The sequence below is a fragment of the Rhamphochromis sp. 'chilingali' genome, assembly GCF_963969265.1.
Source record: "Rhamphochromis sp. 'chilingali' genome assembly, chromosome: 18".
NCBI lineage: Eukaryota > Metazoa > Chordata > Actinopteri > Cichliformes > Cichlidae > Rhamphochromis > Rhamphochromis sp. 'chilingali'.
The window spans coordinates 25,810,624-25,824,469 of NC_137945.1; the positions used below are offsets into that span (position 1 = coordinate 25,810,624).

A 13,846-nucleotide genomic window follows, 5' to 3' on the forward strand; every position below is an offset into this window, starting at 1 on the left:
ATATTTCTAAACTTTTCAGGGACGAGTACAATAACCTCAGTTTGATCTGAATTAAGAAGCAGAAAGTTAGCGGCCATCCAGGTCTTTAAGTCTTTAAGACATTCCTGCAGTGTAACTCATTGGTGTGTGTTATCTGGCTTCATGGACAGATAGAGCTGGGTGTCATCTGCATAGCAGTGAAAATTTATGCTATGTCTTCTAATGATGCTGCCTAGGGGAAACATGTATAATGTAAACAGAATTGGTCCTAGCACTGAACCCTGTGGAACTCCATAATTAACCTCAGTGTGTGAAGAGGACTCTCCATTTACATGCACAAATTGGAGTCTATTAGATAGATATGTCACAAACCAAACTGTACACTGGTAAACTGTTACAATAAAAAAGACCGTAATTTTCTTTACTCTTCTTTATTTATGTAACTTTTGTTTTCACTGGCAATTTAGTATTAGGTTAGGACAAAAAACAAATTAGGAAGGTTAAAGACAGAACATTACTAGATTGTGGTTTTAATTAAAATGTAGCCTTTGACAATGCTGAACACATGAGAAGCTACTTTAAGGCATATCACCCAATTTGTAATATTGCTAAACATTTCTTAAGGCAGACGAGTCATGCTGGCTGGGTCAGTGTCATTTTTGTTGTAATTGATGTCTGGTTTGTTCTGTTCCCTAGTGATGGGTAGGGATGGGTACCAGTATCCGGTGTTCTGACATAATCCTTGAAATAGTAATAACACAGTATCCTCAGCAAAGATGAATTAAACAAGTTTTATTTTAATGGAAGTTTACTTCAAGTCTTCAGATTTTTACTGTCTTTTATTTGATTACTTTAAAGTATATGATTACATTAGAGTAATTAAATAAAGACAGTTTTGATGGAGCTCCTGAGCCAGCCCAAGCTCTCTATGAAGACGAGGAAAAACTCCCCTGGGGGGGCCAGACTGACGGGAAGAAACCTCGGGAAAGCCCATTCAAAGAGAGATCCCCTTTCCTGGGATGGCTGGGGGGGGTTACAGGAATTCCAAAACACTGAAATTTAAAGTGGGCCAATTAAAAAAAATTATTTCCTGAAAAAAAGAAAGGTAATTCATACATCACACATAAATGATAACGTCTGAATTGTGTGTGTTTGTGTGTGTGTGTGTGATAGGCTTATCTCAGCCAAGTGTGATGCTGTAGCTCCTCCAGCGTCGGCCGCGTCTCCGGGACTTTGGTTAAACACGCGTCCAAGAAATCCCGGCAGTCTGGAAAGAAAGGAAAGAGAAAAAACATGAAGATGATAGTTCCAGTGGTCCAAGCCATCAGTCAGTCTTGAAGTGTGACGTTTTCTTACTTTTGGACAGATGTCTTTTGAATTTCAGGCGCTTTTTGAGGAAGCTCGTGGTGTTAAAGTCCCCGGCATGAAGCGCTTCGTACAGAACCACTCCCATTTGCCATACCGTGGTGGGTCCACACCTGTAGCAACTGCGCCCGTACCACTCGGGAGGGGAGTAAATTTCTGTACCTAATAAACAGACACAATTGCAATTTCTTCTAAAACAAAAGGCGAAAATTGTGACATCTGTGAAGAGCAAGAGCAGAATATGTTACCATAGAAGACGCGGTACTGCGACTGCTCCTTAACAAAGCAGCTCAGTCCAAAGTCGATGATACGAACACGCGGTACATCTGAGCCGGTCTCAATTAGAATGTTCTCACTCTTGATGTCCCGGTGAAAGATGTGTTTATCCTCCAGGTGCTTCGCAGCATCAACCAGCTGCTTCAGAATGACCTGGAAATAGAGCAGGGCGATATGACCAAAAATATTTATCACGATATACATTTGAAAAGTTGTGATAACGATATAACTGACGATATAACTGACACTAGACAAAATACTTTACAACGCCACAACTTTATTAGTGCAAAAAACCCCATAAATGTATTTTCACTTAAACAAGCAGCTGTTTTTTTATGTGCATTAAAGTTATATAAAAATGTAACAGTGCAAATGCAAATTCCTCGCTGACAGTTTAACCAAAAGGCATTTCCAGTGGAAATTGGCCGACATATCCTCAGCATAACCATGTAAAATATCCACAAAGCTTAAAAAGAGGTTATACACACACAATACGGTAATATCACGTTGAGGTGCAGTACGTATCACTCCGCGAGGCGCCTGCCTACGATAGCCGTAATGCTCCGACAATCCATCGAGCGGTGCGGCTTTGTAGCTTAGCAAAGTCGCCGTGTACATAAAATCGTTTTGAGGTCAGTAAACACAACCAGAATTCATACATAAGGCACACGGGATTATAAGGGGCACTGTCGAGTTTCAGAAAAATCAAAGGATTGATTTTAAGTGTGCCGTATTTTCCAAACAACACGGTAATAACGGCGGCCCGCTAGCATGCGCTACCAAAAATCGTGCTTTGTTGTGTATCTGACGGACGAAAGCTAAACCAGTTCCACACCACTAAAGTTGCAGCATTTTTACAAATCAGTTCTGGTTCATCCGTTTCATTCAACGATCCACTTTTGCTCTTCTCTTTCTGCGTCACCGCCATCTGCGTATGTAAACATAGGCACTGCGCATGCGCGTTTTACCTATTCTAGCGCGATATTTCATTTTCCTATCGTTGCCCAAAATTACACCGGTATTACCGTGAATGGTATGATATAGCCCAGCCCTACCTGGAAACGATGAAAAAGACAATAATCAATCAATGGGTTAATGTTTCTCTAATACTCTGTGCTTTGATTGAATGATGTACAGTCTAAGACTCTTCTAAGGCAAGTCAACTTGCCTTGGCCTTGTCCTCTGGCAAAAATCCTCCATTTTCTTCTATGTATTTATCCAGGTCCACAGCGGGGACAGGTCTCTCCATCACCAGGATCAGCTCTCTGCCAAAGTCAAACCACTCCAACAGAGACACTGGGGCTGATGTTTCCACTGATCCATCTGCTTCAGCTGCAAGCTTCAGCATGATGGCAACTTCCACTGACACATTCTTCCCGTTATCATCCTGAAATATTTCAACAAAGTGGATGATGAGGCACAGACGTTCCACAGGTGAACGCTGCATGCAATCCACTAATGTAAAAACAATTCAAGTCTTGCACATTTACCTTCACTTTGCAGTACACTTTCCCCTTTGGGATGTGTTTGATGGCCACCTAAAAGACACAGGGCATTGATGAGCATTTCCTCAGTATGACATCATTAAAGGTGTAAAACAGCATACATCTCAGCTTACGATATTATCCCTTATCTGCATTACTGCCTGTCTTACTACCACCATCTGAACACTTACTGGTAAATGATCCTTTATGCGGTAGCCAGCAAACACTGCTCCACAGCCTCCTTCTCCAAGCCGGTGCTCCTCCACGTATCTTGCTTGGAAGTCACCTAAACAGACAAACACAAATTGGGTTTTACTACAGCTGTCACACAAATTACTCTCTGCTGTACCCTAAATGTTCATTTTGCTCTTCACCTGAATATAAGTACCTGGGTATGTGTCAGCCAGTCTTACAGGACTAACACAACCATTCACACTCGCATTTCTGCATTCACACCTATGGGCAATTTAGTGTTTCCAATTAACCTGTCACCACTAACTGCATGTCTTAAAATGCAGTTAGTGGTGATGTCATTAAAATGAATGCAACTTGTCTGCGTTGTTAACTATCCCCAAACACGGCACCTGCTTCCTGAAATGCTCAGAGTAGCTCATCTGCAACCAGTAACCAGCCGTGCTCAAAGTCTTTTAAACGACTTTCCTCCCCATTCTGATGCTCTGTTTGAAATGTTGAGTTGCATTCATAATCAAGCTGTTAGCTGTGTGCCCAGCTTAACCTAGCTACACATGTCTGTAGACATTGACCAGGGGTCAGCCTCATTATATCAGAGCTCTGCTGACAAAGCTGAAAGAGACGCAGCCTGTGACTTGAAATATGTGTCCAGCATAAACATGCAGGAGCGCTTTGGACAAACTTGATGAGCACTGTAAATAAGAAGTCCCACGTGAACTCGGGTTTCAGTCCAGTTTATTCCTGATTTGTGCTCACACAGCCATTTTAGAGTGTTGCATCATTAATGTGATGAGGCTTCACTTTGATAGCGTTAGGTGGACATCTGGTGAAACATACAGAGTTGTCATACTGAATCACTACTTACTGTTTTCCATTGAATTTAACGTACACAGCAAAGAGAAAAAAGCTTCATCGTGGACTCTCTTTGCAGTTTCACTTTGCAGAATCGCTGAATTTTCTATACATCATCTATATTAACTCAACTAGTGATCGGGGCATTTGTAGGCCTTTATTTCTTATTTCATCTGTTTGATCAGTACAAGTGTTCATTTTTAGTGTGAAACAGCTACTACATGTACTCTGAAATGTGCCACGTTAAAGTTAGTGCAGTATAGTGTTCACACATAGTCAACATGTTTCAGAAAAAAGCAATCTGCTGCTTTAGTTCACCAACTGGGCTTTTATTGTGAAACTCAAAGGATAACAAAGCCAGGTGTCATCCTCTTTCAATAATTTCAGATCAGGATCTTATGTTTAGGTCTAATGCATATTATCTGACAGACAAGTCTTTGTTTTATTTTGATTTTTACAAACAAGAGTGAATTTAAAAAATGAGCCAAAATGAACAAAGGAACATAAATTATGTTAGGAAAAGTCAACATACGTTGGTCTATTTTTTCTCCCTCGTGCTTCAGGGTTAACGTTCTCCTAACATCCCCACCATTCTCCCAAACTAATGAGAGGCTTTCTTGAGTGTAATTTATGATTTTATTGAATGTACTTGTTTTTGTAATGTGCGTTTGTGCAGATATTACAAGCGGCTGCAAACCCTTGTCAAAGACCCTCGACACGACTGCGTGCTGTTTGCCAATGAATTTCAGAAGTACTCTTACTGTCCACGAGAGAAGGGCGAGAGCCAGGAAAAATGGCAGACCAGGTCAGTGCTCATTATTTACCACACTCACTGAAGTGTACAGTCAAGTTGCTGCAGCACATGTAGCATAGAAATAGAGTCTATAGAGTCTTTTCCTTTCTCATTTTTTCCTCTTTGTCATGTTTTTTCTTCTACTTATACTTCTTTGACTTCATTTTGTTTTTCTGGGTCAAAGTGTGACGTTACATGTTTCACTAGGTGAAATTTGTAAATCTCATTAATTATAATGGAGATTATGCTAATAAAACATATTCAGTTCTTCAGTAAAGATGAAATACTTGCACCATGGGAAGTCCCCAATCTTGCCTATTGCAGCGTAACTAAGGGAGGATTCAGGGTCACTCAATCCAGCCCTAACTATAAATCAAAAAGGAAAGTTTTAATCCTAATCTTAATAGTGAGAGGGCGTCAGTCTCCCGTGTGCAAATAGGAAGCTGGTTCTACAAAAAAGGGCATGAAGGCTGATGCTCTGCCTCCCATTCTACTTTTGTAAACCCCACAAATAAGCCCGCAGCCTGAGAGTAAAGTGGGTGTGTAAAAGGGGTTTGATTATTCAAGACTTTTCTGTGTAAGAAGATTTTAAATTAAATTCTGGATTTAACAGGGAAGCCAGTATGGGAGAAATATGTTCTTTTGTTCTTGGACTGGATTAACTGAAGGTTTTTCAAATGATGCTTTTAGGACATCCTGATAATCATCCAATCACACAAAATGTCTTTGACTGCACCTGCTGACTACTTCTGCTCAGCAACTCTTGAAAGGAAATTGTGTTTCTAAAAATGTTAAGTCTCTGGGTTTAAAAAATATTTTGTGAAAGTGACATAAATGTATAGTTCACACGTGTGCAAAATTCATCTGGGAGATTTAAAAATGTAAACATTACATTTGAACTTTCTTTCAAATTGTGCAACAGGCCAGCGGTGCAGATGCATATGGCACTTAGAGCACACGTACTGGCTAAGATGTCAATCGAGCATTCATAGTGTTTTGTCCCAATAGGGGTTCAATGGGTAAAGGGGTCATTTTAACATTTTCAAAAATGTTTTTCCTCCACTTCAGGTAGAAAACAAGTGCAGGAACAAAGAAGTCAGGAGGACTTGTGAATGGCAGCTTAAAAGTGATTAATATTTATACCAGTTTAATAGAGAAAAGCACCAAAAGGATTTAATGAGTGTTTTTAATAATAGAGACTTGGTTGTAATGTTAATCACGATCTGACAAACTTTTATGTTGTGCCAACAAATGAAGCTAGAAGTGCAGTGTGTTCTCATGAAATGTGTTTATTATATAGATAAGGCACTCAATTATTTATTTTTTATATTCTTTCTGTGGAAGCACCATTTGAATTACAAGTAGTGTGAAATCATAACTTCCACCTACAAAACAGCAAAAACTTAGTGGGATATGTTAAAGATTATTGCTTTAGCGGGCAATTTGCTTTCATGCATCTTATGCTAAACTTGTGAGTTCATTTAATGTGTGTGTGTGTGTGTGTGTGTACTCAGCTGCAGTGTGGTACTACAACCACCTGGCAGGAATGATGAATATAGTGATGATCACTGAGGATCCTGAGGCCGTAGCTCAGTTCAGCAGCCTGACGTCTGGAGTGTACGTCATCTCCGTCCAGGTATATGAAATACCTTTATAATACCATCTACTCTATATCGGCTTCTTATATGTAGCCACCTTACAGGGATTTATCATCATGCATTTAGAGAAACACGTGGTTTGAACACCTAAAACTGAAAGTCAGCTCTTTGTGTTAAAGTCGTTGTGTTGGAGCCTATATGATGGAACAGTTGGTTGGTCTGTATTATTTCACTAATCTTCAGTGGGACTATTGTAGCATGTAGCAGGCATGGGTTTTTGAAACACTTACATTTTTGGCAGCAGTATTAGAACAGTCTCACTTAGAAGTGAAATTGGTGGTTGTTGTCAAACTTTCGGTCATTACACATGATTTCTTGGTTAAGTGACAAAATGTAAATATATGTGGCATTTAGTCTGTTTACATACGGAGAGCTGCACTTTGTTTTTCAATTCATGTCAGCCTAGCAAGCATGCTGTGGTTGTATAAAACACAGTGACAATGAGTCAGAAAACTATTAAACTAGTATGTAAATGAGAATTTCGCTAAAGGTGAAGGTCACAGCCTTGTTTGTAATTGCACTGATTGATCCGAGCTCTGTCAGAAAAAAACAGTTACACTTTTTACCTATTTGTCGATACACTGGTATCGCCATTTAAAATGGTCAATAAATGACAGTTAAAGTAAAGAAGAGAGGTTAGAAACAGCCTTTAGCCATGTTATGGGTATTGATATTATATGTTTGGCTTCACAGGTACTCTGCATCTTCCCTCTTGGCAACGTGTTTGGAACGCCGCAAACACGAGTCGGTCAGAGAGTAAACTCATTGCTCAATAAGGACTGATATCAAGTCTGATGTTTATTTAAAGGAAAAAGAGCAGTACGTGCTAGTAGCCGTGAAATTAATATTACATCGCTTTCTATTGTGATACATTTTTGATACATTGCTGCCAGATTTGTATATTTTTATCCAAACATACGTACCCGGGTATTTTTGAAAACGCAGATTTTTCTATGTGTTTGCGCCTTTCGTCCACACGTAAACGGCGTTTTCGGTCACTGAAAACAGAGATTTTCAACCAGAATTGGTAGAATTCATTTAAATTGGTTGGTTTCCTAAAACGGTCGTGGCGTTTAAGCACGGTCCAACAATTAACAACAGGGTTGAGGTTGTTGCTTTGGGAAGCCCATTCCAAAAACTCGCTTTATTTATTCTGAAACCAGTTCTTATATCTATTTAACTATTATTGTAATACTAATACTGAGGACGTCTAACTGTATCAAAAGGTTTAAGCATCTGGCTGTTGATTTGAGGTGAATTTGAAAGATTTTACTCTATTTCTCTTTCTCGAACCTGATAAGGTTAAGTGGAAGAGGATCCAAAACTTAGGCCCTTGAAGGGATGTTACTGGAGCTAAGAAGGCCAACTGAAGTAATTTATTTCTTGACCTGTGTGTTTTTCCTTTGCCAGGATTATTTGCAAAGCTTCTGGTCAGATCTGCAGGCAGCCCATGAACTGTTTAGCTCCATTTCTCAGGCACAACAAGAGACAGAGGGCGACGATGGGGAGAAAGAGTTTCCCGAACATCTTCCCGCTGAAGTCCTGGAGGCTGGTATAAAGTCTGAACGTTACATTCAGGTAAAAATGTACCAACCTGTTGTTGGGTCTAACGCTCAAACCCCGCTGACTCAGCGCTTTCTTTTACTTGCTGCAAGGGGAGAAGGTCTTCATCTGATCTTAGCCCAACTCCAGCCTTCCCTCAAAGCCCTTTTATTAACTTCAGTGGTCACACAAACATCAACATTAATGATGCGACAGATAAGACACGCACATGTGAACGTGTGTCTCTGCAAGAGTGAACATGTGATGTGTGTGTATGTGAATGTGTCTCTGTGAGCATGTGATGTGATCAGTGATGTGTGTGTGTGTAGAAAACAGAGGTGAGCATTCATGCTAAAGATCTGATCATCTTGTGCAATGACAAACATATTGATCCACAATTCTCTAACTCCTGTTTTAAGTATACCGGATCTCTCTTTAAAACACGAGTTTAAAACAACTGCAGGAACAACGTTTAAATATTTTAGTAGCTTTAAGCCTGTTCATTTTTCAGAGAAACTGCAGGTACCTTTAATACATATACTAATCTATACTAACGAAATACACTGATGAGTGTAGGGAGTGTGCTGAGGAGGTAGGAGTATTTGAGGGGCTGACGAATAAAGAAAATGAGATGAAGAGCAGGACTGTTATTGAATGAAGAAGATATGAACTGTCTCTAAGTTTTCTTGCAGTTTAATTTTAAAGGAGAGAGACAGAAAAAACACATCATTATTATTATTATTATTATTTTAAAAAGTCATAAAGGGATTGGCAAGTTACTTTCAGTGAGTCCCCAAGCAAAACATGGCTTAGTATTTGGGGTAGAGACCTTTGTTGCCAGTGGTAAGACTTTTCTTGGTATCAAGTGGAGTAGTCAGAGGGTGACGATGGGGAGAAAGAGTTTCCTGAGGCAGATGGACATCTGCGTCTAAAGGTCAAAGGTCACTCTTTCGAGGATGCCAATGTTCACATTTTGGACAGAGAGGACAGATGGTTTGAAAGAGGAGTGAAAGAAGCCATCTATGTCCACTGTGAGCGACCATCTTTGAACAGAGGCGGGGCTTACGACACCAACTCTCTGCCATCTATAATCCAGTTTTGAGATCCTTCCCAGACGCCTTAACGCCCACTCACATCCTGGGCCATCTGACCTCAGGAATTCGCATGATAAGGTGGGGCCAGGTTTCACAATGAACACACCCGAAACTCTGGCTGATTGGGACCCACACCCAGTTTCACACCTTGGCTCAGGCGATTAGAGGATCATCAGGGGGTCCTTTTGTCCCTCTGTGGGGGGATACTCCCTCTAGGTTTATATCTGGGACTCTCCACCATTTGACCTTAGAACTGAAGAAGCTTCTCGGATGAGAGGTGAAACGTCTTCAAGCAACTTAAAGAAGTCCAGACGCTTTTCTTTGCAAGCTCCTTTGACTACGATGACCTGGATGACTGAGAACCTTCACAGACAGTTTTTGGTTGATATTCTATCGCTCTCCATTAAATGAAACTAACATTAAAGAAATAACATGAATAATTGTTCTTTCTTTGTAACTGAGGAAACCTACAAATTCAGCAGTGATAATTATTTCCCCAACTGTACCTGAGCAGGTATGGAGATGTCACAAAGAGAAGGCAGTGGAGTTTTTCACCAGATTGTTTAACACAACCTCAGTGGCAGAAGAGTAAATGTCTTGTTTCATTCCTTTTTACTAGGGTACACTGAATGTTAACAAGCATCGGGCACAGAACGAGGCTTTCGTCAGGCCGAAGAACTTCTCAACCAAGAGCACAGGTGAAAACGCCTTACATTTTCAAAACAGGTGGAACAGACACATTAAACTTATATTTGCTAGACGTTTCTGATCTCTTCTCCCGACTTTGACCCCCCCTATCCATCTTAGATCTGACTTGGGATGTGCTTGTGTATGGTCGAAAAAATCGAAACAGAGCGGTGCATGGGGACGAGGTTGTGGTGGAGTTGTTGCCCAAGAACGAGTGGAGAGGGAGGGACACAGCCCTGACTGATGGGGATGAAAAAACTGGAGAGGACAATGAGAGTACACCTCTGCCAACAGGTGGGAATGTTTGTACTCCATTCATTCACATTTGATTTATTTTTGTATTTAATGATATTTTGTGTATTATATTTTCTGTCTGATTTGCCTAAAATATGTTCAGGATATCTCACAAATAAGTAATGAAAACAATGAAGCATCTTGATCGAACCACATGAATGGTTCGATCCGTGGCTCCCCGAGTCTGCAAGCCGAGTATCTTTGGGAAAGATACTAACCCCAAGTTGCTCTCCGATGCATCCATTGGAGTATAGTGAGTGTGAATGTTGCTTAGTAAGCACTTAAACGCATAGAAGGAAGTGCTTGTGTGAATGGGGTGATTGGGTGAGAGTAGAAAAGAGCTGTATAAGAATTAGTCCATTCACCATTCTTGTTTATATCACCTGCATGAAGCAACATTATAAGAACATATTTGGGTGAAATAACATTTGGAAGCTATTTTCTGGACAGGCATTCACAATTAAACTTTTTTTAAAGTTGCTACTGATTTTTATTACAGTTCTGGTGTAATTTGGCACAACTGAACCTCTTCTCCATGGTTCCATTCGTCAGGGAATAGCTTCTTGACAGCCACATTTCCAGAGATTCAAATAACGATGAAGTTTCGTCGAACAACTCAAGGGCCAAATGCATCTCTCAGGTTCTGTGTCACGTCTTTGCTGGTTTTTCCTGCTTTTTAATGACATGGCAGATATTGTTCATCTTCTGTAGAATTTTTTTTACGTCTGACACCTTTTCTTTCGTCCAATACAAAAGAAAGTTTTAAGTCTAGGAGACACAAATGGCAGGGAACGCATCCTGAGCTTCCACTAACATACAGTTCCCTTTACCAAACACAACAGAACAGAGACAGACGGGGCCCCGTAAGTTTGCCAGTGTAACCTCGCAAATGACAAAAGAGAGAAAGAAAGAAAAACACTAATTAATTAAGCACACAACTCAGGGCCCAGTATTCAAAAGGCGAGGAACACTCCTGCAACTATACACGTGGACTCGCACAAATAATCAATAATCTTTTCAGCTGTGGCAGACCTAGAACAGGGAGGGATAGTTCAGGTGCAAAAATACTGTTTTAGCTTGTCACACTTTTAATTTGGCTAATGGGAACACCCTGTGTTTTTACATAAAAAAATATGCAACACATAAAATACATTTTAATCTAACTGGAGGCAATTGACCATTGTTAACCCTTCTTATTGTTATTATTTTTACACACGAGGTCCTAAGGACAAAAAACTTCCCCCCCCTGCGGGCGGTCAATCCTTCAAGCTCAGGTCCTCTACCAGAGGCCTGGGAGCTTGAGGGTCCTGCGCAGCATCTCTGCTGTTCCCAGGACTGCGCTCTTCTGGACAGAGATCTCAGATGTTGTTCCCGGGATCTGCTGGAACCACTCGCCTAGCTTGGGAGTCACCGCACCGAGTGCTCAGGTTACCACGGGGACCACTGTTACCGTCACCTCCACATCTTCTCAAGCTCTTCTCTGAGCCCTTGGTACTCTAGCTTCTCATGTTCCTTCGTCCTGATGTTCCTGATGATTGCTAAATCTGTCACTACAGCCGTCTTCCTCTGCTTGTTCACCACCACTATGTCCGATTAGCCATCACCATTTTGTCCGTCTGTATCTGGAAGCCCCGAAGCATCTTAGCTCGGTCATTCTCCATCACACTAAGGGGCGTCTCCCGTTTTGACCTCGGGACTTCCAGGCCATACTCGGCACAGATATTCCCTTTATACTATGCCGGCCACTTGGTTATGGCGTTCCATGTATGTCTGCTAGCATCTTGCACCCTGTTGTTATGTGCTGGATTGTCTCAGGGGCATCTTTACGCTTGTATCTGGGGTCTTGACTGACTGGTCTGGTAGACCCCAGCCTCTATGGATCTTGTACTTATGGCTTCATGTGCTGCCATTATTAGTGCCTCTGTGCTCTATTTCAGTCCAGTCCAGCCACTGGTAGGATTTCTGGATGTGAGCTAGTTCTTTTATCTGTTGGTGGTACTGTGCAGGATCCTGTCCTTCCATGATGGTTCCTCTTCTTGCTCCTCTTTCTTGGGTTTCTGGTGCCTGAGGTATTCACTAAGCACACCTGAAGCCCCTACCAGTCAAAAGTGTGGACACGCCTTTTTTTTAGTGGTTTTTCTGTCATGGCCTGGTACTTCTACATAGTAGATTCTCACTGAAGGCATCAAAACTATGAATGAACACATATGTAATTATGTAGTACATATGTATATACCGGCTCCCCCCCAGTGCTGCGTTCTTTCTCCTCTGCTCTTCTCCCTGTACACCAACTGCTGCACCTCCACCCACCAGTCTGTCAAGCTAATCAAGTTTGCAGATGACACCACCGCTATTGGACTCATCTCGGACGGGGACGAGTCTGCCTACAGGAGGGAGGTTGAACGTCTGGTGTCCTGGTGCAGCCACAACAACCTGGTGCTGAATGCCCAGAAGACAGTGGAGATTATTGTGGGCTTCAGGAAGCACACAGCCCCACTCCCCCCCCATCATCCTGACTGACACCCCCATCACCTCTGTGGACTCATTCCGCTTCCTGGGTACCACCATCACCCAGGACCTGAAGTGGGAGCCTCCGTCACCTCCGTCATAAAGAAGGCTCAGCAGAGGATGTGCTTCCTGAGGCAGCTGAAGAAATTCAACCTGCCAACACGGACGATGATGCAATTCTACACCGCAATCATCGAGTCCATCCTCACTTACTCCATAAATGTCTCTCTGTACTGATGTCTGACATTTAACCCCACAGGTCGTATTGTAGGGATCCTGCAGAGGAACTGGAGAGACTACGTGGTAACTTTCCCCACTAGGGATGGGATTCAGTCCCAGAGCAGGAATTCCCAGCGGATACTGACCATACCTTGGGACCAGCGTATTCCTAAAATCCGCATCAGTACTCAACAGGCTGAAGCTCTGCAGGTCTGACTTGACTTACATCTATAGGTTGATTTTATTTTCATGATGTACATTATGGCTTAGTCACATGAGTAAAAATAGGACGGCACCTGCCTTGTAACAAAGAAAAAACGCTGCTTTTCCAGTGATTGCAGTGAATATTTTGCATTCAGCGTTCAATTACAAGTAGTTACGGCAACCAACTGGTCGATCAAAGGTTGAGAATACAACACTGTCAACCTCTGGATGAACGCTTTCAAGGTGATTGCCTTGAAAAGCAGGACTCTATCTCCAGACCATCTTATCACCATTTGATTGGTGTTTTGCACCCTTTAAATAAAAGTAACTGACTGAGAGTAGTTGCAGAATTAGTCCCCGTCTTCCAAAGAAGCATTTCAAAGCCAACAATATTGCAAATTCATTGCACATAGCAACACCGATCTTGTTTGCGCTCCAGTCTCTAGTGTTACTATAGCATTATGCTTTTGTCTCATAGTGTGACCAGTGTTTACTAAGTGCTGTCTCATTTCTATCCCTGTCTTCTCATCCTCACCTAGGACCACAGAGTTGTGGTGCGCATTGATTCATGGGAAAGCACGTCATTCTATCCCAACGGCCATAGTGTACGGGTTTTGGGTCGAGCTGGAGAGCTTGAGACTGAGGTCCAGACCATCCTCCTAGAGAACTGCATCCATATTCTTCCTTTCTCAGACGCAC

The 13,846-nt window shown here is 41.7% G+C and overlaps 2 protein-coding genes across 2 annotated transcripts in view; one reads left to right on the forward strand and one right to left on the reverse strand.

Moving 5' to 3' along the window:
• On the reverse strand, positions 1-2,986 carry LOC308386001 (serine/threonine-protein kinase pim-2-like). Its single transcript, XM_080865269.1, has 4 exons — positions 2,789-2,986; positions 1,593-1,773; positions 1,336-1,506; positions 1-1,246 (listed from the first exon to the last, which is right to left on the reverse strand). Exons 1-4 carry the CDS (start codon positions 2,966-2,968, stop codon positions 1,155-1,157), a joined length of 624 nt encoding a protein of 207 aa, XP_080721395.1. The 5' UTR covers positions 2,969-2,986; the 3' UTR covers positions 1-1,154.
• LOC308385884 (DIS3-like exonuclease 1) overlaps positions 2,915-13,846 on the forward strand; it is a gene marked incomplete at its 3' end in the record, with an annotated part of 11,350 nt that continues 418 nt past the window's right edge. The window contains exons 1-8 of the mRNA XM_080865078.1: positions 2,915-3,054; positions 4,825-4,953; positions 6,456-6,577; positions 8,010-8,177; positions 9,855-9,933; positions 10,043-10,216; positions 12,984-13,153; positions 13,687-13,842. Coding sequence (XP_080721204.1) covers positions 3,030-3,054; positions 4,825-4,953; positions 6,456-6,577; positions 8,010-8,177; positions 9,855-9,933; positions 10,043-10,216; positions 12,984-13,153; positions 13,687-13,842 — 1,023 coding nt within the window. The 5' untranslated portion in view covers positions 2,915-3,029. The remainder of the gene's footprint in view (positions 3,055-4,824; positions 4,954-6,455; positions 6,578-8,009; positions 8,178-9,854; positions 9,934-10,042; positions 10,217-12,983; positions 13,154-13,686; positions 13,843-13,846) is intronic.